Below are 16038 nucleotides of genomic sequence, written 5' to 3'. Positions count from 1 at the left end.
TCCACAGTATTTTTGAAGTGGTAAGGAAAACAGCTGAGCTTAGATAATATATAGTAACACATAAAGGAGATTTAGAAATAGATTGAGTATGTGAGGGAGATGCAGAAAGATATAAATAAAACAGACTTCTAGAAATGAGTGTTTATAACAAATGAAAGTGCGTAGGCCCTGATATGAAATTGAATTCTCTAAGCTAATTTGCAGTAGAAGGTAACATTTGCTATACATGACAGATGAGGCAAACAAAGCCCTAAATGCTTTCTAAGAGATCCTCCATTCCCTCTCTGTCCTATATATCTGTAATATACTTATGTTTGTATTAAAAGAGTAATCACACTTCATAAGAAGCATCTTTTTTCATCATTGGAGATAAATATCAAAAACTCAAGATGAAAAAATTGGATGTGTCCCTCTTCTGTTGTCAAGAATGTTGCTTCGCAGTGTAGCAATATGAAGTGTGAAATCTTAAGAGATTTCTGCTTATTACTTCAGAGGAAAGGGTCTCTGCCCACTTAAATGCAAAACACAAAGATGAGCTTGTGAATGTGCATAAAGGTGATTTAATGAGCTCAAATATATAGATGTGTGTATAATTAAAGAGACAGCAACTGGTTTGGGGTTTTTTTTTGTAGTTATGAAATGTATATTGTGTTTCTCTGAAGGAGTATGCTGAGCAGCTGAACACTTTATGCTTTCTCTCAGTTGATGAAATCCCTCCACTAGCAGAAGAGTCTTGCTCTGAGCACACTTGGGAAAGAGGGGTTTTGGGGGTTAAAAAAGGCAAAGCAGAAAAATGGATTGAATATTTAAGGGATGAGAGCAGAAAGCCTGGTGAGGGGATGTAGTGGAGATGTACATTCAGACTGTATAGCTGGTGGAAAGTAAAAAATATCCTAAGGACCTAGAGCAGTTAGGAACATCTATAAACTTTTTTGTGGTCTTGTTCTCAGTTCTTATGCTGAGTGTCAGAACTGAGCATAGGAGATTGAGCATAAGAAGTGAGAGCAAGAGCATGAAAAAGGACCTACCCTGCCAGAACACTGTGACCTGGAAGAGATCTTTTATTATGATTGTTCTTGTTTTCTACTTTTTCCTCCAAAAATGGATTTTCTACATGAAACAAAAATTGCTTTTAGTCTAAGAAAATTTGGGTTTCAAATGCAGGGGCCTTTTCTGACATTTGGGGATTTTTGTGTTAAAAATGATCTACTGGCAGATCCACCTTTCAGCTTTGACCCACTGTACTGATTTTGGCTGGGAAAGAGTTAATTTTAATCATGGGAGATTCTGTGGTGATGCGTTTTGGATTTGCATCCAAATGCTGTTGATAACACAAGGATGTTTTCATTGTTATGGAACAGTGCTTGCACAGCATCAAGGCCTTCTCTGTTTCTCACGCTGCTATTCCCAGAAAATATGCTGGGGATGGGCAACAAGTTTGGAAGCGACACAGCTGGGATAGCTGGTTCCAACTGACCAAAGGAATATTCCCTACCATACGATATCATGCTCAACAATAAAAGCTGAGGGAAAGACAGAGGACGTGTGGACATTCAGGGTTGCGATGTTTTTCTTTCCATGTAATCATCAGACATGATGGAGACCTGCTTTCCTGGAAATGGCAAAACACTTGCCTGCCAAAGTAGCCAATTAATTCTTTATTTTGCTTTGCTTACATGCTCACCTTTTGTTTTACCTATGAAACTGTCGTTATCTCAACCCACAAATTTTCTCACTTTTAATCTTTCCAATTCTCTCCTCTCTCCCACCCGTGGGGGATAAGTGGGGGGCTGTGTGGGGCTTAGCTTATTGCTGGGTTTAAACCACGACACTCACTTAGATCAGTCAAAACTCATAAGCTGTTTGTCCTAATAGTTTGTTTAGATATCGAAAAGCTTACCAAGTTCTTTCTGGTTACAAATACACAACGCATCTATTTACATGAGATAATGTAATGATGCAGCAGGTGTCTATTTCATATTGAGTCTTTATGTATGCAGCTTCTATAAACCAGAATTATTGACTGGAAAAAGCTTGTTCATAGTTTCAGCTTCCTCCAGTCCCAAAACCTGGGGAGTAACAGCAGAAGATTAATAGGTCTAATCTGTATCAGACCTGCCCTGAAAGAAGACTCATTTTCTTTGCTCTGGCTGCTTTTGCTTTTTACAAAATAAAAAAAAAAAAAAAAGGAATTTATATCAATATCTTGTCTTATAGGAGAGCAAATTTAGTCATAGCTATTGTCTATATATATTTATTTGCAAAGATGCTAACATGTGTCTTTACATAAACAGTATGGAAAAAAACATTTGTTAGGTGGGTGGGGTTGTTTTGCCGTTAATGACCAGGATTTATATGAAAACATGGGGTTTACCTTTCTAAATGCAGTACTTGCAAAGAAGTATTTTCATTGTTTTCTAGAAATCATGAATTCAAATTGTTTTATTGAAAGCTGATATAAAAATAGATTGCTAATTTTGTTTCCTTGTGTGTTTTTTAGGATTTATTTATACCTGTGGTGGAACTTTAAAAGGGCTTAATGGCACTATAGAAAGCCCTGGCTTCCCTTATGGATATCCAAATGGTGCAAATTGTACGTGGGTTATAATAGCAGAAGAAAGAAACAGGATACAGATCGTCTTTCAGTCTTTTGCTCTAGAAGAAGAATATGATTATTTGTCATTATATGATGGGCATCCTCATCCTGCAAACTTTAGGACAAGGTAAAGAATAAATATTATTAAAAGCTAATTTGTATTTATATTTTAAAAAACATGAGAAAATAGTTAAAGCTAATACTTTTAAATTATTAATTCTTTCTTGTTTAGACTTTAATGTGTACTTTCCTTAATTAATCATAAATGTCTTAAAAATTAAAAAAATATTGTGTTCTTTAATTCTGGTTAAAATAGTGCTAAAATTAATCTAACCATCATATAAAATTTGTCTCAATAAAAAGTAATTCTTTAAGAAGTGTATGAGCATGGGTAAATTAATGGAAAATGAATGTGAGATTGTGGAGGTCTCAGTTTGCATGACCTAGTAGCAGTGGAGCTTATGTAATCTTTGCAACAGGAGGCTTTCAAGAGAGATAAGAAAAAGATAATGTATTTAAGACAGAAATAATAGGTACTTATTTGCATTGTGTATAAGCATCTTCTAACACAAAGCAATAACAAGAGTGAAGAAAACAGTTTGAAAAATTAAGAACATGGTGGGTTATAGAACATTATTTGTAGTGTCTGCTTTGGAGTTCTGGAAGGTTGCAGGTTGAGGGAAACAATAATTCTGTAATAGCAACAGACATACTATCAAGAAAGAAATTCTTTATGATGAGCATGGTGAGGCACTGGAACAGGTCGCCCAGAGAAGCTGCGCATGCCATATCTCTGGAAGTGTTCAAAGTCAGGTGGGATGGGGCTTTGAATAACCTGATCAAGTTAAAGATGTCCCTGCCCATGACAGGGGTCTTGGAAAGAGATGATCTTCAAAGGTCCCTTCTGACCCAAATCAAAATCGTTCTATGATTCAGTGGTGATTCTTCTGTGATGAAGAGTTTAATATGTATTCCTAGCAGGAGACATCCAATTTCGTTTCACTTTGTATAGTGCTGCTCCAATAAAGGGATGTGTTTTCATAATATATGGCAAGTGTTGATTCACTGTTGATATTTATGGGTTTTTTTAACTATTGCATCGCAATCCAGCATCTGTCCATTACAAATAAAATGTACATGGTACAAAAAAGAAAGTAGAACAGTAAAATTCTTCATTTCATATCTGTGCAGGATGTGAATTTTATTTGCGAAACAGGTAGTGTGGTAGTGTGGTGAGTTGGCCATGAAAGAAACAAAATATATCAAAGTAAGGACAGGCAGATATCGTTCACCAATTACCATCAAGATCAAATAGGACTTGAACTGAGGAGAATTAGTTGAATTTATTATCAGTCAAATCAGAGTACGATAATGATAAAATAAAAACTAAATCTTAAAACAATTTCCCCCACCCCTCTCTCCTTTCTGGGCTCAAGTTCACTCCCAAATTCTGTATCTACTCCCTGCCCAGCAGCACAGGAAACGGAATGGGTCTTCTGGTCAATTCATTACATGTAATTTCTGCCACTCCTTCCTCCTCAGAGGGAGGACTTCTCGCACTCTTACCTTGCTCCTGTGTGAAGTCTCTCCCATGATAGGCAGTCCTCCATGAACTTCTCCAATGTGAGTCCTTCCCACAGGCTGCAGTTCTTCATGAACTCCTCCACCACGAATCCCTTTCATGGAGTACAGTCATTCACGAACAGCCTGCTCCTGCATCTGATCTCCTTGCAGGATCACAAGTCCAGCCAGCAAACATGCTGCAGTTTGGGCATCTCTTCCCATGGGTCCACAGGCCCTGCCAAGAGCCTGCTCCAGCATGGGCCTCTTACCGGTTCACGCCTCTTTTGGTGCATCCACCTTCTCCAACCTGGGCTGCAGGTGGATATCTGCTCCACTATTAGCCTCCTTGGGCTGCAGGGCACTGCTTGCCTTACCATGGTCTTCATCACAGGCTGCAGGGGAATTTCTGCTCCAGTAACTGGATCACCTCTTTCTCCTTCTTCTTTACTGACCTTGGTGTCTGCAGAGTATTTTCTCTCACATATTCTCACTTCTGTCTCCACTGCCATTGGTGTTGCCCAGCAGATATGGATAAACGTATTTCTAATTAAGTTCTTCTTTGTACATCTCTGTTTCCATTTGTATTTCCTATTTCACGAGTGTTTGCATGCTATTCTGATACCATCTGCACGAAAGAGGGAAACCATACCTAAAAGATTTGAGAGTTGTCTTTCACAAGAAAAAACAAGAACATGCGGTTTTCCTTCTTTCTGCTGACTCCTCAAAAGGTAAAATTTACACTGAGAAGCACAAAAAGACCCTCACTGTCAGTCAAAACATCTATTATTGAATCCACTTTAAATTGCAATCTCAAGGAGTATGGGAATAAAGTTCTGCACAAGTGCAAAACAATAAAACTATTACTGTTAGGAACTTAAGGTTCTTATGAGTGGCAGTTTTAATGAGCATTACAGAAAAGAGGTAAAGGAAGCTAGGAGGATGGAAGGAAGGGGAAAATAATATCTTGCAAAGGCAGACATTTTTTCTTTGTATATTTTGTTCAAGCTATTGAGGTTTATATGTATTTGTATGCACACATATGTTTGTATCTATGTATACCTATCTGTAGACATATATATCTAAATATATAGATGCATGTGTGCAGGATTTTTATACTGAAATAGGCCTTCAAAGCTGGATTTGGGATACATTTTTTTAAAATGTTATTATCTTGAGAAGAAAGTCAAGGAAGCCTGGCATGTTCAAAAGATTTGGTATTGTGAATTTAGTTTGCCACTATATTCTGGTGACGAAAAGGGTAATGAGTTCTGTATAAGGGAATGAGTCAGTTCTTAAAAGGGAAGAGATGACTAAAATTCCATATAGGTCTTGAAATAGACTACTTTTGCAAGACTTACAAGATCTTGCCACCATGTGGATGCAGTAAAAAAAAAAATAGTGTGCTTGTGTGTGAGTGGAGAACTGGGTTTTAAATTGAGGAGGTGTGATAGTGAAATTATGCAAGCTTTACTAAATCTTTCATAGTGTTTATTTTCTCAGACTGCTGTAGCAAGTAGTAAGATGATGTTTCCTAGACTTTTTGTAGAAGCTTTTTACTTAAACAAGTAAAGCTTCACAGAGACACAGTTGCTTGTGGAAAATTCCCTTCTAGCTTGATAGTGGATTTTATCATGTTACTTAGTGACATTAATGAAATTGTAGTCACTCTTCCCTTAATTTTGTAACTGACGAAATGTTTTCAGGGATCTATAGAGGTATATTTGTAAAATATATAACCAGACAGCTAAAATAATTGTCTCGGACAGACAAGGCCACTCTCTTTCTCTACTTCAATATTTTGATTTAAAGGTATTTCTATATGACTAAAAAATATTTTACAGCTGATCTGTTTGTGAAGCTCATGACATCTGACTTCATCTGTGATTGCTTAATTATTCTCCTCAGAGCTGAATCCTGTTGAAATTTGCAGCCATTGACTATCTTCAGTGGATAATTAACAGCCTTAAATGGTTTAGATGTCAATTAAATGGCAGCTAAACAATAACAAATGAAAGAGAAGCATGTCAGATACGGCCATTACGGAAAGTGTGCAGTCCATACTACACTTTCTTCTTTGTGTTACTGTATATGCTTTGTTTAGCATATTTAATATGCTAGTTCTTTGCCTCAAAGTATAAATAGAGAAGATGTAGAATAGTTTTAAGCTGTGAACTAAACACAAAAAGCCCCAACTTAATTATATACATGTATTTAAATTATATTTGTAAATGCTTACAAAATTTTTTTTTTGCAGAAAGATAATATTACTGTATTTGAAGCAAGCATTCAGCAAAATTTCATACTTGGTAGTCTTTCTGGGTCATGTTGTAGACATTGTCTATTTTGAGAGTTTTCTCCATGCCCTCCTTGTGTACCTTTGTGACTTTTGTGTACCCTTTCTTTCACACTTACATTTCTTGCTCCCTATAACAAAGAAAAAAAAAAATTAGAAAAAAAAACCCAAACCAAAACAGCAAACCAGGGTTTGGTTTTATAGAATTACTTTTAAATTTTAACTTTGTACACACCTTTTTTTTTGGAAAGTACCTAATATTTCTGACTGCTCTTCTGACTAAAAGTATTTCATTTCCAGACAGAATACTTGTTCCATTTTTTCTAATTATCTGTCTTTCACATGATTTTGTGTGTTACTAGGTGAATCATTTAAGCCAAGGTTTTTGAAGATGCATATCAATAATGCATTTTCAATTTTCTGGGTGCCCATCTTGAGAAACAAGAGTTTGGTTTGCATTAGTGATAAGAAATCTCACTTTTAAATGAAATTAATGGAAGATATGATTTGAACTGATAAATCATCACATAAATCCAGTGCTTTGTAAAAGCTAGTTGGAATCATCTGATGGTAGCTCTTGCATGTTATTAAAATATATTTTAGTATAACTGGTACATAATTCACTGTAAGAGCTACTGGCATATAGTAAGAAGTGGAAGGAGAAGGGCTGCTCTGCAAGAAGCATAAATCAGGAGCCAAGGGTGAGCCCGCTCAGGCTGTGGTCTCACCAATGAGGCACAATCCTGCAGGGGTTTGAACACCGTGAGCAGAGCCAGGGACTGGTAACAGGGTACATTGATGGTACCCTGCATGGCAAGCAATGAACCAGGACCAGTCACTCCAGGGAGTCCAGCTGTGAGTAAAAAGAGACAGGGCCTGCTAAAGTTTCAACAGAGTAGGGTCGAGAGTCTCATATAGGATGCAGGAAAAGGGTCAGAGCTGTAGCAGGGTCTGGGTGCCTCAGGGTGGGCTGAAATGGACTCCCAGGACCCATAGGCAGTAGTTAGTACGAGTCCCACCTGTGGCTGCTCAGGGCCAGGAAGTTTTATTGGTTTCCACAAGGTTCACACAGGGCATAGAGAAATGTGGAAGAAAATTACTTAATACTTGCCTTTAAAGCAAGATTTAGATATTGTACAAAAAAAAGTATGGGACTAACTATATGAATTGTTCATTGGGTATTCTCTCCCTGAATAGTTACATGGAAACTGCAATTAATTTTAAACCATGAAATTAGTGGCAATGATATGGTGCATAGGTAGGTGCATGGGAGAATGGCAACCTCAATTCTGACATTTCCTTACAAGTATTTTACCTTACAACTTGGATAATTTTTTTCTTATCTTTTTTTAAAAAAGAAACTTCTGAGCATACAGAAACATAACATACTACCAGTAAATACCAAAGAGTATGTTTGTTTGGGTTTTTTTAAGGAGTAAGGTGCTTAAAATTGAACACTACTTTTAGAAGAGACATCGTACTCAATCATTTTCTAAAATGTATGTTTTTCACTCAGTTACCCTGACTTGCAGTGTGATACTAGAATTGGCTTTAAATAATTGAATAATAGCTTCTGATTGTATACTGGTCCAAGGGAATGTTTCCCAAAATTACCAGTACTTAACCATTTAATTTATTTGACATTTAAATATTAATCACAAAATTAACATTGCATTGAAATCAATGAGACTAATTCAAATCTGTATTATACAGATAAAAATTGTATAGCCATTGAAAATGTACTAAGATAAACTGAATCTTTCAATCGACTATATATCTGTATTGTTGTGTTGACTGAAAGAATCTTGCATACATTCATGTTCAGAAAGCAATTTTTTAGTAGCCAAAATTATATATTTTCTGTAGTTAAAAATAAAATTATTTAGAAGATGACATGTCTACCAGAATGTTCTGGTAAAAAACATCACAAAATTTCACTATGTGTGGTCTTCCAAAGAACAGATATGATATGGGAGTTTGGAAAGCTCCACTGTTCACAAAAAGGTATAATCACTTTGTGACAGCTATTAATTGTCTGCATAAATGAAAGGAAGCATGAAACTGTTTATCTAAAAATCATGAGAAGTGGAGGTGTGGCAAACTGACACAAACTGGAATTTTTGAACACTTAATAAATATGTATTTTGTTTGTGTTTGAGAACCTGCAAGACCAGTGTATATCTGAAGAAATATTTTTAAATGTTGATATGTATCCAAAGATGTAATGGGATGAATTAAAAGCTTTTCTCTACCTACTCATATTTAATTCTTCTTATGAAATTTGAATGGAAGGAAGCTTTACCATTTTCATTGTTTAAAAGGTGGGCTAATACTCATCTTTTCTTATCTCCTGTTTTAGGAAAGATGAATCATCCTTTCATTTACATTCCCTACTGAGGCAACCTAGAATTAAATATAAAAGTTACCTGATGAGTGATTCTGAGCTGCATAGGAGAAATCCACTGAAATTACTAGAGACAGCCACTATATTTTCTTTCTCGATGAATTGCTTTCTCCTAAAACATCTGACTCGCTGAGTAGGCATATATTTTTAACATTTATTCCCCAGCCACTGAATAGAAAAAATGTTTTCTGAAGTTTGATGAGTAGATCTTCAAAATTTCAGCATGTTCCTAGTGTTAGATGTAATTGGGTATGCATCCTTCACCCTAGTACTCCCGAAGATTTGAAATTGGTAGTAAACAAACAGACTCATACTTCGATAATGGCATTGAAACCTACTAAAAAAGAAAAAGAATGACATAACAAATGAATAAGCTCAAAAATAGACTTAAATAAAACTGAAATACATTATTTATTTTTATTCCAAAGCAAACAGAATAACTGATATCGCTCCACTTTGAGTGGACGGTACTGACTGTAAAATTAAAATTAATTTCTTTGGTCTAGCTAATTAAAGCAGAGGGAAAAATGTTAGCACAAATGCTTAAAATAAGAATTATCTTTAATATTAATTAATTAATTAATTAAATATTGTTAGGTTTGTGGGCAGGTTAACTGGCTGCTTAGTTGACTTTGGGGTGAGGTTACACTAACTGAAAAGGTCATGCAAAACTATTGGGCACGCCAGGACAAGAAGCCAAACCAGCTGCTCTGAGCATGCAATAGGAATCAGACCTGCTTCAGAGGTCTACCATAGTAGTGCTTTCCCCCGCTGGTAATGGAACACCCACATGGATGAGTTGAGCACCCTGATGTCATCCTAGCTTGATAGCATTGTCAGACAACTGTCTCTGCGTCATAGATGTCCCTGGTATTGTATTAATGATAAAATAATCAAACACAGTGTTTTAGCCCAGAAACAGTTACAAACTTAAGCTATACTTTCTCTGAATAATTTACATTGTCTTGATTATACAGGGATTAAATGATATCATCATCTATGCTTTTTTCTACAGCTAAAATGTTATCAGAAAACTTTCAGAGTGTGGGGAAAATCAGAGTAAAACAAGCAAACAATGAACAAAACAAATCAAACCTCCACAGTAAAACTGAGAACATTTCAGTCACTTTAAGTTCTTACTTAAAAAATAAAGACCAGTAAGTAAAATACTAAAAATTCCCAATTCTGAAAAGGAAAACTACATTTGTAGAAGACTATATTTTGGCTATAAAACTTGTTTGAAGTGAAAGAATTATAATTTACATCTTACATAAATTTTATGAAGAAGGAAGGCTAGCAAAAGAATAAACATTGGCAATAGCAGAAACTTTCAATACCCACATTTAATAGCTCTTCTTGTTTTTACATTTCTCCTCCTAACTATGCTGAACATGTGTTTTGTCTTTAAGAAAAAAAGAAGTCCATGTCAAATAGGCAGCAATTAGACTATGCTGCTAACATTACTTCAACCTCCATCTTATTACAAGCCACTCTGGTAGCTAGAGTAATCTTATTTTGTGTCAGACTTTCTGTATTCTGGTCCTTAGAACGTTAACCTTAATTTTTTGTTAAGGTTTATATCTATATTACATCCTTTACTATCTCCTCACCAAACTTATGATCTTACTTTTTTATTTAATATGTTATAAGATTATTTGTTAGTGAGTGCTCCATTCTTTCTCATGTTAACTCTTATCAAAACCAGAAAAAAAAGCCCCATATTTTTTTCTTCCTTTTTCTTCCTTCTTCCTCCATATCAGCTACATCAAATTTTCCACTTCCAGAATTTCCTGTCTCTAAGACTTGTTTTACATGCTCTTTCCTTTCCCTTCCTGCTTCCCTTATTTTTAGATGATATACAGTACTGCAAGATGCATTATAGTAAAGGGTGGCTGAAGCTGTTGCCAATATCTTGTCTGGGCAAAATAAAACAATGATGTGTCGATTCTCCTTTCTGAGTCGAATCTTTGTTATATGTAGCTACATTTTACTTCAAGCATGTGTATGCCTTAGTACTTTTAAAGTTCTTTCTGATTTACTGAAGCACAGAACCACAGAATCGCAGAATCACTACGTTGGAAAAAAACCCCAGGATCATTGAGTCCGACCATTCCTATCAACCACTAAACCATGCCCCTCAGCACCTCATCCACCTGTCTTTTAAATACCTCCAGGGATGGTGACTCAAACACCACCCTCAGCAGCCTGTTCCAGTGCCCAATGACCCTTTCCATTAAATTTTTTTTTCTGATGTCCAGCCTGAACCTCCCCTGGTGGAGTTTGAGGCCATTCCCCCTTGTCCTGTCCCCTGTCACTTAGGAAATGAGGCCAGCTCCCTCCTCTCCACAACTTCCTTTCAGGTAGTTATAGAGAGCAATAAGGTCTCCCCTCAGCCTCATCTTCTCTAGCCGAAACAACCCCAGTTCCCTCAGCCACTCCTCGTAAGACTTGTTCTCCAGCCCCTTCACCAGCTTTGTTGCTCTTCTCTGGACTCTCTCCAGAGCCTCAACATCCTTCTTGTGGTGAGGGGCCCAGAACTGAACACAGTATTAGAGGTTCGGTCTCACTAGTGCTTAGTACAGAGGGAGAATAACCTCCCTGGAGCTGCTGGTCACGCCGTTTCTGATACAAGCCAAGATGCCATTGGCCTTCTTGGCCACCTGGGCACACTGCTGGCTCATGTTCAGTCGGCTGTCAACCAACACCCCCAGGTCCCTCTCCTCCAGGCAGCTTTCCAGCCAGACTTCTCCAAGTCTGTAGCACTGCATAGGGTTGTTGTGCCCCAAGTGCAGGACCTGGCATTTGGCCTTGTTAAACCTCATGCCAATGGTCTCAGCTCAGCGGTCCAGCTTGTTCAGATTCCTTTGCAGAGCCTGCCTACCCTCAAGCAAATTGACATTTGCACCCAGCTTAGTATCATCTGCAAACTTGCTAAGGGTGCTGTCAATGCCTTCATCCAGGTCATTGATGAAGACATTGAACAGGGCTGGACCCAGCATTGAGCCCTGGGGGACCCCACTTGTAACTGGCCTCCAGCTGGTGTTAACTCCATTTACCACAACTTTCTGAGCCCGACCATCCAACCAGCTTTCTACCCAGGAAAGTGTTCACCTGTCCAGGCCAGTGGCAGCCAGTTTCCTAAGCAGAATGCTGTGAGAAACTGTGTCAAAGGCTTTACTGAAGTCCAGGAAGACTTCATCCACAGACTTTCCCTCATCCAGTAGGTGGGTAACTTTGTCATAGAAGGTGATCAGGTTAGTTTGGCAAGACCTGCCTTTCATGAACCCTTGTTGATTAGGTCTGATTACCCAGTTCTCTTGCATGTGCGTCATGATAGCACTCAATATCACCTTTTCCATGGCTTTTCCCAGCACTGAGTTCAGACTGACAGGCCTGTACTTTCCTGGGTCCTCTCTCTGATCCTTGTGGTAGTGGGCACAACATCACCCAAGCTCCAGACAAGTGGAACTTCCCCAGTCAGCAGGACTGTTGGAAGATGATGGAAAGGGGTTTGGCAAGCACATCTACCAGCTCCCTCAATACTCTTGGGTAGATCCCATCTGGCCCCATAGACTTGTGGGTGTCTAGCTGGGCGAGCAACTCTCTAACCGCCTCCTCTTGGATCATGGGAGCCTCATTCTGCTCCTCGAACTCCTGGGTTGGTACGCAGAGGGAACACTTTCTTTAATATTAAAGATTGAAGCAAAGAAGGCATTAAGCACCTTAGCCTTTTCCTCATCCCTTGTCAGAGTTCCATTTGCGTCCAGTAGGGACTGAGTATTCTCCCTGGTCCTCCTTTTATTGTTTATGTGTTTATAGAAAGATATTTTGTTATCTTTCTCCCACTTGGACAATCTGAGCTCTAGTTGGGCTTTATCCCTACTGATTTTTTCTCTGCACAATCTCACTTCTTCCCTGTACTCCACCCAAGACACCTGTCCCTTCTTCCAAAGTTTATAGACATTCCTCTTCTTTTTCATGTCCCTCAAGATCTTCCTGCTCAAGGCTTTAGGCCTTGTTTACTTAAACCATACAAAGACCCTTTCTGGGTATTGTTATCATTTGGCTTATATTATTGCTATTCGTAATTCTGTTATTAGAAACATCCTCCAATTTAGTTCTGTACCTTTAATCCAGAATCATAGAGTCATCGTATTATAGAATGGTTTGAGTTGGAAGGAACCTCAAAGATCATCTAATTCCCACCACCCTCCCATGGACAGGAACACGTCCCACTAGATTAGGCTGCCCAAGGCCCCATCCAACCTGCCCTTCAACACTTCAAGGGATGGGACACCCACAACTTCCTTGGGCAACCTGTTCCAGTGCCTCGCCACCCTCATTGTCAAGAAATTCCTCCTTATGTCTAGTCTAAAACTTCCGCTCTCCAATTTATAGCCATTCCCCCTCATCCTATCACTACATGCCCTTGTAAAAAGTCTCTCCCCAACCTTCATAGTATGCCCTCTTCAGGTACTGGAATGCCTCTGTAAGGTCTCCTTGGAGCATTCTCCTCTCCAGGCTGAACAACCCCAGCTCTCTTAGCCTGTCCTCATATAGGAGGTGCTCCAGCCCTCTGAAGATCCTTGAAGCCCTTTGCTAGACCTATATCTAGTTCCATATCTTTCTTATGTTGAGGATTCCAGAACTAAACACAATACTCCAGGTGATGTCAGACGAGAGCAGAATAGAGGGGCAGAATCACTTCCCTTGACCTGCTGGTCACGCTGCTTTTGATCCAGCCCAGGACAGAGTCCACCTTCTGGGCTACGAGTGCATTGCTCGCTTATGTTGAGATTCTCATCAATCAACACTCCCAAGCCTTTCTCTGCAGGGCTGCTCTAAATCACATCATTCCCCATCCTGTATTTAAACTACAGATTGCCCTGACCCAGGTGTAGGACCTTGCACTAGGACCTTGCACTTGGCCTTGTTGAACCTCATGAGATTCACACGGGTCCACTCCTCCAGCTTGTCCAGGTCCCTCTGGATAACATTCCACCATTCTGGTGGGTGTTGCAACTGCACCACTTAGCTTGGTGTCATCTGCAAATTTGCTGAGAGTTCATTCAATCTCATTGTCAATGTCATTGATGAAGATATTAAATAGCACTGCTAGACCAAGAGTTGTGACAGGGAAACAATGGATCATTTACAGAACCTGGAAAAGTTTCCATTATCATCAGATGTAACCATGGCACTTTGAGGTTTATTCCAGTCTGACTGTTCATTATGCCCTAAGTACATGTACATAATCCCTTGGCAAAAAAGAGAAAATAGAAAGGTATGAATGCTAGTCAAAGACGAAAAAATAAATACAGCAAAAATGTAAACAGTATATATGTAGAACGTTGAAGATGGACTGAATATGTGTAGAGACATACAGAAATAAAAAAAGCAAAGCTTATAGATAAGAGAAACAAAGATTACTGAAAAAATGCAGCATAATGGTAAATAAATATTCAGCTCTGAGAGATTGATTCAAAGCAGGCAAGACATTGAAATGGAGATTTACTTTTTCCGATCTGAAAAGTTTGTTTTATGAAGAGAATAAATTGAAGCAGTAGAATGTTTGGCACTGTGATTATAAATACAAAGCTGAAAGAACAGTAGTTCACATCAATTGTGGTATAATCTTGGGAATATTTTGATATAAGGATATAATTGCCAGATACTCACTGAGACTGAAAGGTAGAAAATTAAAACTGATAAAAGAAAGTGCTTGTCCAGATGAGATGCAACTGATCTCTTGAACTTACAGTCACATTACTGAGAAGAAGCCAGAATTTAGTAGGTTACTAAAATTGGTTAGACATTAATTTAACTAACAAGGAGCTCCAAATTTAAATGATAGAGTTAAAGTTGAAACCAACATCAAAAACAAACCAAATCCAACAAAATAAAAAAAAAAATTGTAATTATTTGAATGTGGGGGTAACTTCCTGCTAACTTGCCTTAGGAAGACCTTTTGCGATTGTCTCCCTTCCATGTGATATAGTTCTCTGAAGTAACTGGGATGGCCAGTTTGGTCAGTTGGGTCTAACTTGTTTCCTTGGCTTCTCAAATACTGCAAGAAAAATCTCTTTTACAGTGTTGGAGAATTATTATCTTCTTTGGAATAGTTGGTGACTAGCATTATACAGATAATGAATGTATATACCATTTTTATTGGGAGATGACTGTGGTCACCTCAGAGTACCAGCTCTGCTGGATAGTAATTTAAGTTTTACTAATATTGATTAAATATGAATTTAATGTTAACTTAATATTATTTTTTCTTTGCATTGCTAAATTTCTTTATGGGATTTGAAACAGTCTAGGACGTATAGTTGATTTTTATTGTGGAGATCATTTATGTGACACACATATATGAAATTATACTGCAGCATGCCCACGCAGACTGTCTGTGGCCATTCCTTTTCCACCTCTGTTTCAGCTATAAAAAGGGGAGGAATGATAATTCACAATAATAATCTTGTCTCAGAAAGTTATAATGTATGGGGAAAACTCATTCCTTTGCAGGGATGTCTAGCTGTTAGACTTGCTTGTTTCAGAAAGGTAACTCTTCAGCTGGTTGTTTAATTCACTTTGTATTGTTGCAGTTGACAATGTTGATTAGCATGCCTCATAAAGTTGATAATTGAATCAGAATGTATCTAGAACAATTATATACTATTGTAAAACTAAACTCTCATTGTTTAGTTCCTATTTGAATAGACTATTTCTATTGTTTTTTGAGAAGGGCATTTTAACTGGTACATGTGCAGAAAGCCGAAAGAAACAGAGTTTCTGCAAATATACATGTATGTTTGTGTGTGTGTGTTTACATGTACCTTTATTAGAATGAAGTAATGTTTAGACATAAGGCTTGAACTGGAGAACCTTTCTGTCTTAAATTTGTCTTAAATTGTGATGGCTTATTACTGGAAAGTGGCTCCTATAGATTATATTACACAGTTTGAAGTGAATATATTATCATCTAAGTTATTTCTCTAAATATAAAAAATGTTATTTATTATTTTACCTAAGTGCAAATTAATGTCAACACTATACTAGAAATTTCTGACTCTGCTGACATGGAAGACCTGCTTTTTCTACTGAAAAAAAAGAAACAAAACCAAAAAGAAGCAAAGAAATAAAGACACAACAAAAAAACCCCAAATCCTAGAGATTCTTTTTAAA

The 16038-nt window shown here is 37.7% G+C and overlaps 1 protein-coding gene across 1 annotated transcript in view; it reads left to right on the top strand.

Annotated features, from left to right (window-relative positions):
• The window catches only part of CSMD3 (CUB and Sushi multiple domains 3), a 608404-nt gene that overhangs the window by 78382 nt on the left and 513984 nt on the right, over nt 1–16038 (top strand). The window contains exon 2 of the mRNA XM_069854554.1: nt 2501–2723. Within this exon, the coding sequence (XP_069710655.1) occupies nt 2501–2723 (223 nt within the window). The remainder of the gene's footprint in view (nt 1–2500; nt 2724–16038) is intronic.

This window comes from Phaenicophaeus curvirostris, chromosome 3, assembly GCF_032191515.1.
Source record: "Phaenicophaeus curvirostris isolate KB17595 chromosome 3, BPBGC_Pcur_1.0, whole genome shotgun sequence".
NCBI classification, from domain to species: domain Eukaryota; kingdom Metazoa; phylum Chordata; class Aves; order Cuculiformes; family Cuculidae; genus Phaenicophaeus; species Phaenicophaeus curvirostris.
The sequence above is the reverse complement of the archived record's forward strand: the minus strand, read 5'-3'. Positions and strand labels throughout refer to the sequence as shown.